General features: G+C 52.2%; 1 protein-coding gene across 1 annotated transcript; it reads right to left on the reverse strand.

Moving 5' to 3' along the window:
* Positions 1-1993: 1993 nt before the first annotated feature.
* On the reverse strand, positions 1994-13209 carry Rp1l1 (RP1 like 1). The gene is made up of 3 exons (XM_052734250.1): positions 12592-13209; positions 8468-8609; positions 1994-6846 (listed from the first exon to the last, which is right to left on the reverse strand). Exons 1-3 carry the CDS (start codon positions 13207-13209, stop codon positions 1994-1996), a joined length of 5613 nt encoding a protein of 1870 aa, XP_052590210.1.
* Between the last annotated feature and the right edge of the window lie 366 nt (positions 13210-13575).

Raw genomic sequence — 13575 nt, forward strand, 5'->3', positions numbered from 1 at the left:
TAGAAGGTGGTCCAGGGGTCAAGGGCAGGGGTGAGGGTTGTTTTGTTTGCTGGTCTGCTGGGAGGTTTGGTTTGGTTTTGCTTTTTTGAGCCAGGCTTTTGCTACATACCCCAGGGTGGCTGCAGACTCATGAGGAAGCCCAGGCAGGCCCTGGAGTCATGGCGCTCTTCATATCTCTGCCTCCTGAATGCTGGATTTCCCAGCCTGCACTACCATACTCAATTTGGAATCAGTTTTAAGATCAAAATAATGGAAAACTAAGGTGTTTGTGGTGCAGATATCTGCAATCCAATGTAACCTCAGCACTGGAGAGGCTGAGGCAATAGAATCCAAAGTTTGAGGCTAGCCTGGGCCACAAAGCCAGCCCAGGCTACATAGCAAGACCATTTGAAACAGATTTTTTTTTTTTTTTTTTTTGGTTTTTCGAGACAGGGTTTCTCTGTGTAGCTTTGCGCCTCTCCTGGAACTCACTTGGTAGCCCAGACTGGCCTCGAACTCACAGAGATCCGCCTGGCTCTGCCTCCCGAGTGCTGGGATTAAAGGCGTGCGCCACCACCGCCCGGCCGTGCGCCACCACCGCCCGGCTGAAACAGATTTTTAAATGTATGGGTTTGGGAGGCAGATCTGCAGGTAAAGTGCTTGCTGTGAAAGTATGGGTTTGAATCTCCAGAACCCTCTAAAAAGCCAGGCGGCTGCATGTGTTTCCAAGTCCAGGGCTAGGGAGACAGAGACAGGCAGCTTCTGGGGGACTTTGGCCAACTAGCAAGCTCCAAGTTTGACAAGAGGCCCTGCCATTAAAAAAAGAAAAAGGTGGAGAAATGATTGAGAAAGACTTTCCACTGTTAGCCTCTGCACTCTACATGTGCCTGCTAGCCAGGTGCACTTACATTAATATAGTACACGCATGCGTATATGAGGGGGGCATAGAGGGAGACAGAGAGATAGAGAGAGGTCAAGGATAAGGAAATGGTGACTTTTTTTTTCTATCCCCATCCAGGAAAATTCTTCAGGAATTAAAATATGAATTCAAAACTTTTTTTTTTTAGCATTTATTGTATTCATTTATAGTATGTCCTTATATATTTAAGCGTTTGGGAAAGCAGTATATAAATATTATACAGAGAACAATCTCGATAAAACATCCAGAAAATGATGGAGGGTGTTGCATCCAGTCCCTTTCCAAAGCTGTCGACGATTTCTGGTCGATGGGCGATCAGTTTTCCTTCTGGTTCTTTGCTTCCCCCTTACAAATAGTATGAATTGTGGGGGATGAACCTAGGACATTGGGGTTGAGAACAAACTTTATCCCATGACCCTGAATGTATTTGCTTTTCCCAAGTGTTTCACATCTGCAGAGTCACCACATATATTCCAGGCCAGCAAAAAGTGCCTCAAAGTCAAAAGAGGTGAGTGTCCCAGAGAAGCTGGGGGAAAGTAACAAGGAAGAGAGAGACAGAGAGAGACTCCCTCATAAAAGTCAACGCAAACAGAAGCTCCAAGTTGTCTTTCCAGACCCTTTTATGCTCTTGGGCTGTGTGGACAGAGGAATGGCTGACATCTGTTAACATGTCAGGCTCACAGCTAATGCTGCACATTGAGTATGGGGGCCTTGAGTTTAGATCCTAGGGACAGCATGGTGTGGTCTCTCTTTGGCAAGTCCTTTTCATTGTTGTTACTGTCAAGGTTGAACCTAGAGCCACAAATACACCAGGCAAGCACTCTGCCACTGGGCTATAGTCTCAGACCCTGGAGCAATGTCACACTAAGCTGCCCAAGTTGGCTTTTGAACTTGCTCTATAGCCCAGGCAGGGCTTGAACTCTCTATTCTCCCACCATAGCCTCCTGAGTAGCGAGGCCCGCAGCTCCAGGGTGGGTAGCAATTCCTTGTCTTTGTCCATGTCCCTTGTATAGTGGTTTGATATTCCCTTGGGTACACGGGTATTATATTTATGCAGGCATCACTCAGACTCATTACTATCCTATCATTTGATATCTAGAAATCTAAATCATCCTGGCCAAAGCCATCTACCCTACCCCCAACCTGGGTACAAATCAAGCTTCCAGCTGTCTCTTCATCTTCTGCATGACAGACTTCTCCTTCCTCCTGCTTTGGAGGTCTTGGACTGGAGGGGGTTTCTCGTTCCGAAGAGGAACTTTCTGGGTACATCATGGTGACTTTTCTCTCTGCATCCAAGTCCCTGCTGTTCTTGGCTTTGGTGCACTTGAGCTCTCCACTTGGAAAATCTTCTTCTGAGCCCTTCTGAGACACCTGTGAGCAGTTGCTCAGAGATGATGCCCTGGTGCAGTGCGCTGCATGGCGGCGTTGGGGGGCTGGCCTTCTGTGGCGGTTGTGGAGCCTCCTTTCGTGGTCTAGGCTGATGTTTTCAGAAACCACCCCTCTCTGGCTCTCTCCTGAACTAACCCAAGGGCCGTTCTCCTTTTCATCTTGATTTCCTCCTTCTACCTCTGGCTGTCTTTCTCTGGAAGCGTCCCGAGTCTCCACAGAATGACTGCCACCACCCTGTCTTCCCGAAACCTCCGAAGCGTCTCCATCTCTAAAGCGCAGGTGCAGGGTTTCTTCCTTCTTGGTCACACTCTCCTCTAATTGCCGGCTTTCTTGTGCAGCACTGATGTGGATTTCCCTTTCTCTTGAAGTGGCTGCATCCTCTTCTGGCACATGGCAGCTAGCTCCTTCTTCTTTCAAGAACTCGGGATCCGTCTCTCCTCTCAGTCTAGATTCCCCCTCATCTACCCCAGGCCCCGGGGCCAACCTCAGCTCCTGCTTTCCATCAGTTGCTTGGACAGTTCTAGGGTCCTCCTGAGGCAACATCATCCCTGCCTTCTGAGGGGCCACCTCCATGGCCTCTCTATTCCTACTTCCTTTCTTGCTCTGTAGAATTTGCTGTAGGTCAAAGGCCTTTTTGACCGGTGCGCTGGAGACTCCTGCGGCATCCTTTGGGAATTTAGGGATCATCTTCTTCTTCTTCAGGCAGACTTCACAGGGACAGAACTCATCCCCCACGGACCCCACACCTGGCCTGGTCCCTAAGGCTGTCCTGAGAGTGGGCCCATCCTCCGGGGTGAGGGAGAGGGGGCCCTGGCCAGGGAAGGCGGAGAAGTTGCGCAGGCCCTGAAGGCGGCGCCTGCGCTGCTCTGTCTGTAGTGATGTCTGACCCCTGAGGGCTTCCCCGGGTGGTTCCGGGACCATCCTCCCTTGCCGGCTCTGGATCTTCCTGACTTCCCTGACAGTGCTTGCTTGAAGCCTTCGGCCCACATCCTGCTCCAGCTCGGTCACCATCTGGTCCAGCAGGCTGTTGTCGTGAAGGTTCCATCGGGCTCGGAGTTCAGTTGTGGCACCAGCCAGGTGAGCCATGAAGTCTTTCTCTACCTTCTTCAGCAGCTTGGACACCCAGACTGGGTCAGGGTCCAGAGATCCTCTGTGGGCCGTGGACGTGCTCGTCTCCCTGGTTCCTGAGCTGGCCTTGATACTGGCTTGCTCGCAGCCCGTGGCAGCCACGGTGGACACCTCTTCCAACCCTTGCTCCAGTATGTGAACACTTGGACTCTCGCGATCATTTGAGTTGCTCCCACTGAAACGGTGAGGGGACTCTGTGGGTTCCTCTCTCCCATCTAGGGGCCACAGCCCTCCAGAGGCAGCATCTCTTCCTGCTTCATCCTTTGACACTCTGGTGTCTTCTGGGGAGCGCTCCCCATCCCGAGAGCCAGCTCGAAGCATTTCCGGACTGCAGACTCCAGCCTTTTCTTCCGGAAGCCCCTCCCCATGGATACCATCTTCCTGTAGCATCTCTCGGACCCTCCCTTCTGCCTCTTCTGATTGGGCCTCCTCTTCCAGCCTTGTGCTTTCAGCTGATTGTTCTGGAGCATTGCCCCACTTCTGCTTCCCGCCACCTTTACCTGACTCCTCCCCACTGGCGGTGCCAGGCCACGCCTGGGAGCCAGATGAGGCTGCGGAATGACTCAGTACCTCTGGGTATCCCTGGTTCCTGGAATCAGGTCTTTGAGAGGGGGTTTTCAAGGGCAAATCTACCCTCTCGGGAGCCAGGGTATTATTATCCATGGCACAGGGCACACTGCTCTCACCTGAGCCTCCCGAGCCACTGCTGACATCCACGCCAGAGGAGGAGGTGGGTGTGCAGTCCTCGGTCCCCAGCAGAGCCTGGTGTGAAGTGAGCTTCCTGAGGCCGATGTCCAGCTGGCTTTGCCCAAGCTCACTCCCAGGCCACAAGGCCTGGGAGATGCTCAGCATCTCCTTGTACCTAGGGGACTCTTCAAGCCTCGCGTTGCCATCCAGAGGGCCCAGATCCTCATCAAAGAAATGGAGCCTGGCGAGGCAGGCGATGAGGGCCCCAGCCGAGAAGCTGAGCCTCTGGGCTACTGTGCTAGAGACCTCTGGTAGACTGCTGGGCCGGCCTGGCTTGGAGCCCAGCAGGGCCTTCATGATCTGTGTGGAGGCCGAGACCCTGCTGGGCAGCGCACATAGGCTCACACCGTGGTCCACGGTGGTCCCTTCTCCTACCCCAGCTTCTGCAGGGGCCTTGGCCCTTTCACCTGACGCTGTATCATGATGTGGATCACCTAGTTTGCAGCACACAGAACTAGTCCTTGGGAGGACTCCTGTCGGCTCTGGCTGCTCACCAGTGACCCCTTCTGAGGGCTGCTGTCTGGCCTGAGCCAGTTCCCTAAGGGCTTTCAGAGAGCAGCCATCACCAAGGTCATCCTCAGGACTTTCTGGGCCATCATTGGCCACCTCTGTGGTCTCACCTTCTATCTCATAGGTCATGAGTACCGGCTTTTCTGGGATGTTGCCTAGCCACTCACGAACCACAGCATCTGGAGAGGTGTAGGGCAGAGCACTGGGTGTCAGACCACCATCCCCTTCCTGCTCCTCAAGGCTTCCCCTGATACCAGGGGACTTTCCCAGCAGAGTCTTCCTGGGCTCAGCATGGCCATCAGCTTGATTCTGGTCACTGCTGGTACTACTACTGCTTGTAGGATCCTTTCTGGAACATATTTGCTCCTGGGGGGGAGTTGGACAGAAGCTGCTGGCCCCCCAGCAGGCCTCAGAGATGGGGGCCTGTGTTTGACCACTGGGGACTGTGAGGACAGAGGTTGCTGCCACCTGTGAGCAGCAGCAGTCTTGGTGGGGTCTTGGATCTTCTGCCTCAGGCCGTCTGTCCAGAGACACAGAGGATGAGGGAGGCTCAGGGGTGGTCCCTGCCTTGTCCCACAGGCAGCCAACATCTCCTGTGTGGACAGGTGTGGGAGTTGGAGAGTGAGCTGGGCACTCAATGTCCCCTGCCGGTTCTGCAGAGTGAGTTCTAGGATGGTAAAAGCTGGACACACAGTCTGAGTCACTCATTGGTATGGTGGTAGCTTTGCTGGTGGCTTGTGGGCCTTGAAAGTCAAGAGAACTAGAGAATGGTGATCTCAGATTGCTGGAGGCCTGATGCCCAGCCCTGGGTGAGTTTGGAGGAGATCGTGGTGTGGGGCCTCCTAGGCAGGCCTGTTGTCTTTCCTGAGGTATTGCATTTGTGTCCAGCGAGGATTGAGTGTTCCTACAGTAGTCACACTGCCTGGCATGGCCATTCTGAGCCACTTGGCAAGGGGCAAGGACACTGGGCAAGCACATAATACCAGCTGGCTTCTTCTGCTTTTTCTGCCTCCGTTGGGCTGGGGCACTGGCAGAAGCTGGGAGAGCATCTCTCTGTGTGTCCAAAGAGCTAAAATGGCTTGGGACCAGGGGCAGCCTCAGCTCAGGCTCACCTCTGGCCTCCTGCCACCTGGTGCTCTGTCTACACTTCTCTGTCTGAGGGTCCATGTGGCTCAAAGATAAGAGACTGTGGGTGGGAACACAAGGCCTGTCACCTTGGGTGGCTTGCCTCTGGGAAACCGTGACCCTCACCTGGTTTGAGCTTCTGTGATGCTGGCTACCATACTCACTAGACCCCTCAGGAGACTCAGCACTGACTGATGTATCAGAAAGGGCCCTTTCTATACCTCGGGTCTCAGGTCCCAAGTCACAGGGTCCTGTGTCCTCTAGGCAGGGGCCCTTACCAGCTTCTAGCTCAGCCCCACTCTGGGAAGAAGCTGAGGAGACTGGATGTAAGGTTTCACTGTCTGTCTCACCCTCTGGAGTCCAGGGACAGCAGGAGCCTGGCTGGGCACTTCTAGGGTGCCTGGGACTTGAGACTGGGCTGACACTATTGTTGCTATGTCCTTTCCGGTCATTGGCCCCCTGGCTCCAGTGGCTCCTGCATCCAGAGAGCTTAGACAGGCCCCACCTCCTCCTCTGAGTTGCACCTGCACCCCCAGAGGTGGTCAGGGGGTTCCTCCAAATGTCATAGTTGGGCTGTGATTCCTGGTCCACATCAAAGGCTGTCTGGTATCCTCCATCACAGGGACCCCGTCCCTGTGCCCCGTGTGCCAAGAACCCCCAAGGGTGGCCCTCCTGTCTGTAACAGAAGGGATCAGCCTCCCTCAGGACCTGGCCCTCCCCACCAGCTGGGGTGCAGACACTGGCATGCCCCACCCTCTGGGACCACCGCAGGGTATCCTCGCCCAGAAGTTGGAAGCGGACTTTCATCTCCACAGACAGGCTGCCATCCTCATTCATGCAGACCTTCTTCTCCACATCATCAGCAGCCACCAAGGAGCCAGGTGGGCCAGGTGTGTCCTGAGGGCACCTGTTCAAAGCAGGCCCTGGCCAGGTCTGATGACCAGATGCCGGATGGTCACTCTCTGACATCAAGGAAAACTGCCGCAGCCTTCTGCCAGACCTGGCCCTCGAGTGCATCACACTCTGCTTGGCGTTTGGTCCCCAGCAGCCTGTTGTACAGTGGAACAAGAGAGAAGAGAGTAACTAGAGCATGCAACAGCAGAAAGACAAGGGTCAGAGCTATTCTAGAAGGACCCGTGGGTGTCACAGAGCACTAAGAAGGACTGAGCATGGACCAGCCCAAAGCCACCAGCTACCTGCTGTGTCTGAATCTACAACCCATTAGCACTGCTTCGGGACATGCAGCCATGCATATAGTACTTGCTGCATATCGAGTTGCTGCACATAAAGCTTCTTGCACAGAACATTTGCTGCATATTAGTGCTTGCTGAATAGACACCAGCACAATCAGAGTCTGGAGAGATTGTGGCATTGCAGGTGAAAACACACCATGGGGATTCTTTGACCTGGCATAGGAGGAAGCTCAGGCTGCTGCCAGTGATAATCTGACCATACACTGTAAACTGATATGACTCACGGTGACCCATCTCCCTCACAATGGCCAGGCTCTTGGGCTGAAGAAAGATTGCCAGGAGAGGTCTAAACACACTACGTCAGTCTGTGATAGTCTAGCCTACCCCGCAGGCAGAAAAAAAAAAAAAGCGGGGGGTGGGGGGGGCTTGGGTGATAGAAAATAGCTCTAAAGCTGGGCAGTGGTGGTGTATGACCTTAATCCCAGCACTCGGGAGGCAGAGCCAGGTGGATTTCTGTTTTTGAGGCCAGCCTGGTCTACAGTGCGAGATCCAGGATAGGCACCAAAACTACACAGAGAAACCTTGTCTTGAAAAACCAAAAAAATAAAAAAATAAAAAAATAAATTAAAAAATAAAAAAAGAAAGAAAAGAAGAGAAAAGGAAGTAGCTCTAGGGAAGAATGGGGTCCTGGGTGTTTCTCATTTTATCTCCTGAGCTATGCTTGGTGGGATGCACCTGTGTCCAGCAGAACAGACCTCACAAACATTTCCGGCCAGGAGAAAGCATCAAGTAGGCCTGGTGGCTCTTGTAGTGTGTGCCTAGACATTGTCTTCTGTCCCAGCCACTAGGGTGCCACAGTTGCTGGTACTGTTCTTGGTCATTTTCTTAATGGAGTCCCACAAAACACAACCCCTTGTTCATTCACCAAACTCTATTATCAGTCCAGCAGTTTGGCTGTAATTTCTACCCTGCACTTGGGAACTGTGCCCTTGAAATCATGTATATTTTAACAACGAAGCCTAGACCCTGACCCTCTGTGGGTTTTTTTGATGGATCTCTATGTCCGAATGGATGGTCCATGGTTGTGGTGTGTTTTAATCATCGTAACCATTGTAGACCACCACTGCTGCCTAAGACAGCCACGACTCTGAAGGACTTAAATGTTCCCTGTACTCACAGGGCTCAGCACCTCCATGAGGACATGTCCACTGAGAATCTTAATGGTTATTTTAGACCCTAGAAACCTGGAGCTCAGATTTCCCTGTGTCATAATCTACGCTGATCTCAGGCGTTCCCAGCAATGCTCCGCTCACTTAAGGCTGACGGAGGAAGGAAACAGCAAGAGAGACCCAAAGTGGCTGGAAGACCTAGGAACCCAGCCAAAGCACCTTTCCCGTGGGTCTGGAAGTGATAACAACCAAGCCTGTGGAGCCACTGTCCCATTTAAAGAAGCCAGGAAGGCCCAGAATCTACTCACCACGTTCACCCCTTGCAGTCACACCAGAGAAGGTTCTGGTCCTGTTCTCTCCATCATTTTCCATCTCCAGGCATCTGAAGGCCTCGTTTCCAGCACACACTAGCAGGGAGGGACCATCCAGGAGTGTCTGCAGAGAGTCCACCTGGAGGACGTGAACATGGAGTTGGGAGCCTGGCCTGCAGAGACTCTCTGCTCTGGGAGGCCCAAGAAGGAAGGTCCCGTCTCCTCGGCCCTTCCTAACCCTTGCACATACCATTCTGGGCTCCCACATCCCACAATGCCTCCATCACAGCCAGGGGCTGAGAGCCCACTGCCTGTAGGATCTCTTTCTCTGTCTCCACCAGCTGAGAGCCAGACCACAGGTTACCCTGGATAGAAAGGAGGTCAGGACCATTAAGCTGCTTCCCCGAGCATACATCTACCAGCCAGAATACGTTTTGTAAAATGCTTGCAGCAGGACATTCAGTGCCTCCATGTGGAGATCTGATTCTCAGTCTGTCGTGTTCCCAGGTGGAGTCCTCACCAGTATTTGATAACTTTCCGTATAATTCAAGCCAGTTGTCTCTGCTTGAGTGGATCAGTGAGGGCAAAGTACTGCTCCTCTCCCAGAGAGTCCGTCTGTCCTCAGATTCTACCCTTCCCTTAGACCCACCAGCAGGACACGCTGCTGCCAACTCCTGGCTCAGAGATGCATCAGCAGGATGCATCACTCCAGTAAATAGGACTTCACTCTCAGAGTAGTTCCCTGGCCCCAGAGGCCCTGCATATCTGAAGGCCTGTGGTACAGCATGAATGGCAGTGTGTAGTGTCAGGGGCTTTTAAAGTGCGTAGTGTGTTCTTTAGAATACTCTCAAATTAGAAGGGTGTGCTCAGTCACAAAAAGACACCCTCCCCACCATGGAACTATTAGAATAACCAAACCCCAGGACAACATCAAATGCAAGGAGGTGGGACACCAGGACCTGTCACTCGTGCTCCGTGGGGATGAAAATTGGTCTAGCCAATCTGGAAGGCAGTTTCTTGTAAAACCAAGCACATGAGTCAGCAATTGTGCTCCTTAGTATTTATCCAAGGGACACATCTCCCCTCCCCACAATCACACACAACTCTACCATCCAGCCCAGTTCATTAGGAGGGCCCTTTGTTCTTTTCAACTTCAAGACACATTTCTTCTTTGGGTAGATGTCTACTCCATCTCACCACTGTAGCATCAAATGCTGAGGAGGCAGTGGAGTGCCAGGGACTCTTGCATTACAGACCCACTCAGGGGTCATGAAGGGTGTCGGGGAGGCTATCCAGGCGATCGCTGGATTTGGTTGACTCTTACAGAAGGAACAATGGATAGGTAGTGGCTAGGAATTTCATCTGAGAGTCAAGGACTCAGCAGGACCAAGATTGGAGGGTTGGTGGTAAGGAAATCTAGAGAAGCCGCTCCCAAAGGCTCTTCCACAACTGGCTGGTGGGTGAGGACATTCTTGTCATTGCTAAGTGGTCACCAAAAGGTGATCATCACATGGACAGATCGGCCTGCTCAGTGGGTGCCCGACACCTGGTGGGAAGCTAATCAAACCGAACCCCTCTGACACCGATGCTATTACGTAATGAGGACATCTCTGTTGGGGGCAGTTTGTACTCACTGGAATGGAGGAGTAGACTTTTGTTTTGGTTAAAGGTGGTCCTCAGCCATTCTCTTTTAGCATCACCATCGTGAGCTTTCAGAATGCCCACTTAACACCGGCACAACCCAGGAAGATGGCTGACGTCACAGCAGAAGATATGAGGCAGTGGGCTAACACCAATAGAATTTACTGTGTGTCTGGGTATAGTGGTGAACACACCTTTGATCCTAGCACTCGAGAGGCAGAGACAGGTGGATATCTGTGAGATCTAGGCCAGCTTGGAATACATAGAGAGTTTCAGGTCAGCCAGGGCTACATAGGGAGACCCCCATCTCAAAACAAACAGTAAGAATTCACTTTATAGCCATACGCTCTATCACCCTCATAATGTGGAATAGTAGGATGGATATTCTCTGGAAGATTCCATGTGGCAACCAGCCAGGGAGGTTGAGCTGTGTTCCTATAGGATGTGATATGCATTTCCAAGCAAGTGGTGTGAACTGCTTTGCTTTTCTATGGACCACAGACACCTGGGGATGAGAATGACAGCATAGAGATCATGTGACTTAGGGCGGGAAGTAAATATGGTGCTTTTACTTTTGTTTTTTGAGACTACCCTAGAATTCTGTGTAGCCCAGGCTGATCTCCAACATACAATTCTCTTGCTTTGATCCCCTGAGTGCTAGGATCATAGGCATGTACCACCACACCTTGTCATTGACACATCTGTGGCCCAGATAGATGCATACGTTACTTCTCATCCCCTCAGCTTTGGGCCTTGCTGGTTTGGTAGACTTGGGACCCCAGGGAGAATGCCCCATGGAACTAGAAGTCAAGGCATTCACCAGGCACTCCAAGCTAATGAACCATCGGGCAGCAGGAGGGTTCCTGTGTAGGATGGTTAAGAGGTTCTGATTATCAAGGGGGAAGTCCGGTTGCTGTTCACAGTGGGGATACCCTTGTTGGGAGCCCTCTGTGGCTGCCATGTGCAGTCGGACAAGGTAACAAAAGACCCCAGCAGCCCTGTATAAGAAGGACCCAGAGGACTCAGCCTTCCAGGACCATGGTTTAGTCACTCCATCAGGTTATAACCACCATCAGCAGAGGGGCCAACAGAAGGGGGAAGGAACGCCAGGTGAATAGTGGAAGGACAATTTAAACACTAACTACAGTCTTGTGGGAGATTGTCCGACTTTCTTCCCAGCTCTCTGAGATATGTATTATAACTAATTTCCCGGCTTTTGCTCTTGATTTCTTGTGCTACTTTATGCCAGGAATTCTGGGGGCTACTGACTTTGATAGACTTTGAGAGAGGATAGCAAAGTGGCCTTGTAACCAAACTAGAAGACAGAGAGCACGAGATGATGTGGCTTGGGGCAGAAAGCAAATATGCTTTTGCTTTTGTTTCTTGAGACTAACCTAGACTCTGTGTGTAGGCCAGGCTGGTCTCCAATGTGCAGGTCTCTTGCCTCCGTCTCCTGAGTGCTGGGATTCTAGGCATGTGCCACCACACCTAGTTAGTAAATACAGTTCTGACTAGAGGAGGCCCCAGGGCTAAGCAGATACAGGACCAGATTGTTGGGGGAGAGAACTAGATCAGCCTAGCTTGGTTTCCCGAAATGTTCACCTTTCTCAGAGACTTGTGTTCTGCAAGAGCTGGGAAGGCGCCAGCTACACTTACTAGCCTCTGCAGTTAGGGTCGAGTGCAGACTGTATTCTCCCAAAACTGGGTGCCTTTGATCAAGACTGAGAAGGAAGCTCTTCGGTACACACCACCTCATCCCCCTTCTGGCTGGTGTTGCTGTGTGCATGTAAGAATCAGGAGGTGATGGCAGCCGAGGTGGCCATGGCCGACTCATCCCTCTACAAGTCCTGTGAGTTGAGAGGCAACTGTGCTTCCTGAGCACTGTTTCCCATGCTTGGCTGTCGGCCCCACCAATGTGTTCTTGAACTCAACATTCCCAGTGCTTCCAGTAAAGGCATGTGCTACCTGCAGGGTGTGGTGAGCTATCTCTGTCGACCCGGCCCTGGTCCCACACTCCAGCTTTCCAGACCTGCCCCTAATGTCCTGCGTTAAATCTCTCAATGCTCAAGGTACCCTGAGTGATCTGTTTCCTGCCCTAAACTCCCATGGAAATATTTGGGAGGACTGCATAACAGATGAGGAGCACGTGCAATGCTCAGAGCCTGCTGTGTGCTAAGTGCTTACTAAATGGGAGCATGAGTAGGGTGGCTGTGTGTGTGTGTGTGTGTGTGTGTGTGTGTGTGTGTGTGTGTGTGTGTGTGTGTGTGTGTCTGACTTCTGACTCAGGTCCCTGGCAAGCACTTCACCAACCGAGCCATCCCCCGCCCCCCAGGCCTGATGATTGTTGTTTGGTTAACAGATTTGCCCCAATATCTCCACTCTTCACCTCTAATTAGCAGCGGGCAATCAAGGATGCCTTACTAGTCCACCTATGTATTTTGACCCAAGGTCCAAAGGTAATACCTGCCCCCACAGCCTACCTTCTTCCCGCTGATTGTGTACACCTGCTTCACGGGAAAGCGTAGAAGCTCAGAGGCTTTGCTGAGGAAGGCCATCAGGTTTCTGGTGTTCCTGTGACTGAGAACCACTGTCTGCTGGCATCTAGGATTCCCATTCTTCACCAGTGTCATCCTCCTTGGTGCCATGGGACCCTTCCAGGAAGAGGATGTCTCTGGAGCTTCATGCCCACCTTCATGCCCCCGTGACGGCCCAGCAGAGGGGCTTTTCCTTTGCAGGCGGCCGGGCTCTCTGGGAGTTTTAGGGGGCTTCTTGTCAGAGCAGAGGTAGCAGCCCCCATCTTGCAGCTGCTCCAGGGCACTGAGGCCATGTAAGCCCCGGGGTGTGGTAACAGAGCGAACCCCAAAGGAAAGAGGCATGCGCTGAGACAGTTCATCCATCAGGGCGCTGAAGGTCTTGAAAGTGCGCTGGTGAACAGCCAGGCGAACCCCAGCAAATTGGGGATCCCCTCGCTTGAGGAAGGTTATCTTCTTAGCTGGTGTCACCTCGGTGACAGAGGGAGTGTGAGCCACAGAGGGCAGGAGACAATGCCGGTGGCTTGGGGCAGGAGCTTCCCTCGTGCCTCCTGGAGTGCCGTTCATGATGTGGAGGCCCAGACAGCTGTAACAGACAAAGGAAGAGAGGCTCAGAGGGCAAGTCACAGGTTAGGACAATCTAGTCTCTTCCCTTTGTTATGGAGGTGCTTCCTGACACCCCAAATTAGTTCCATCCAGCTGTGTAGAGACAGTTTGATCCAACCTGGGTTAAAAGGTAAAGATTTCGTATTGGGTGTATCTATGCCAACCCCTACTGCCCACACTTGCTACCCATGTCATCTGGGAGGACAGTGACTTACTTAGCCCCATCTGCAGAATTCAGCTAGTCTGGATAGTTGTCATAGTACGCAAATGAATTTCTACATCTGAACTGCTTCACATAGAGCAAGGGTCAAAAGTCTTCAGTCTCTT

Source organism: Peromyscus californicus, unplaced genomic scaffold, assembly GCF_007827085.1.
Source record: "Peromyscus californicus insignis strain IS unplaced genomic scaffold, ASM782708v3 Scaffold_12__1_contigs__length_115047231, whole genome shotgun sequence".
Lineage (NCBI taxonomy): Eukaryota > Metazoa > Chordata > Mammalia > Rodentia > Cricetidae > Peromyscus > Peromyscus californicus.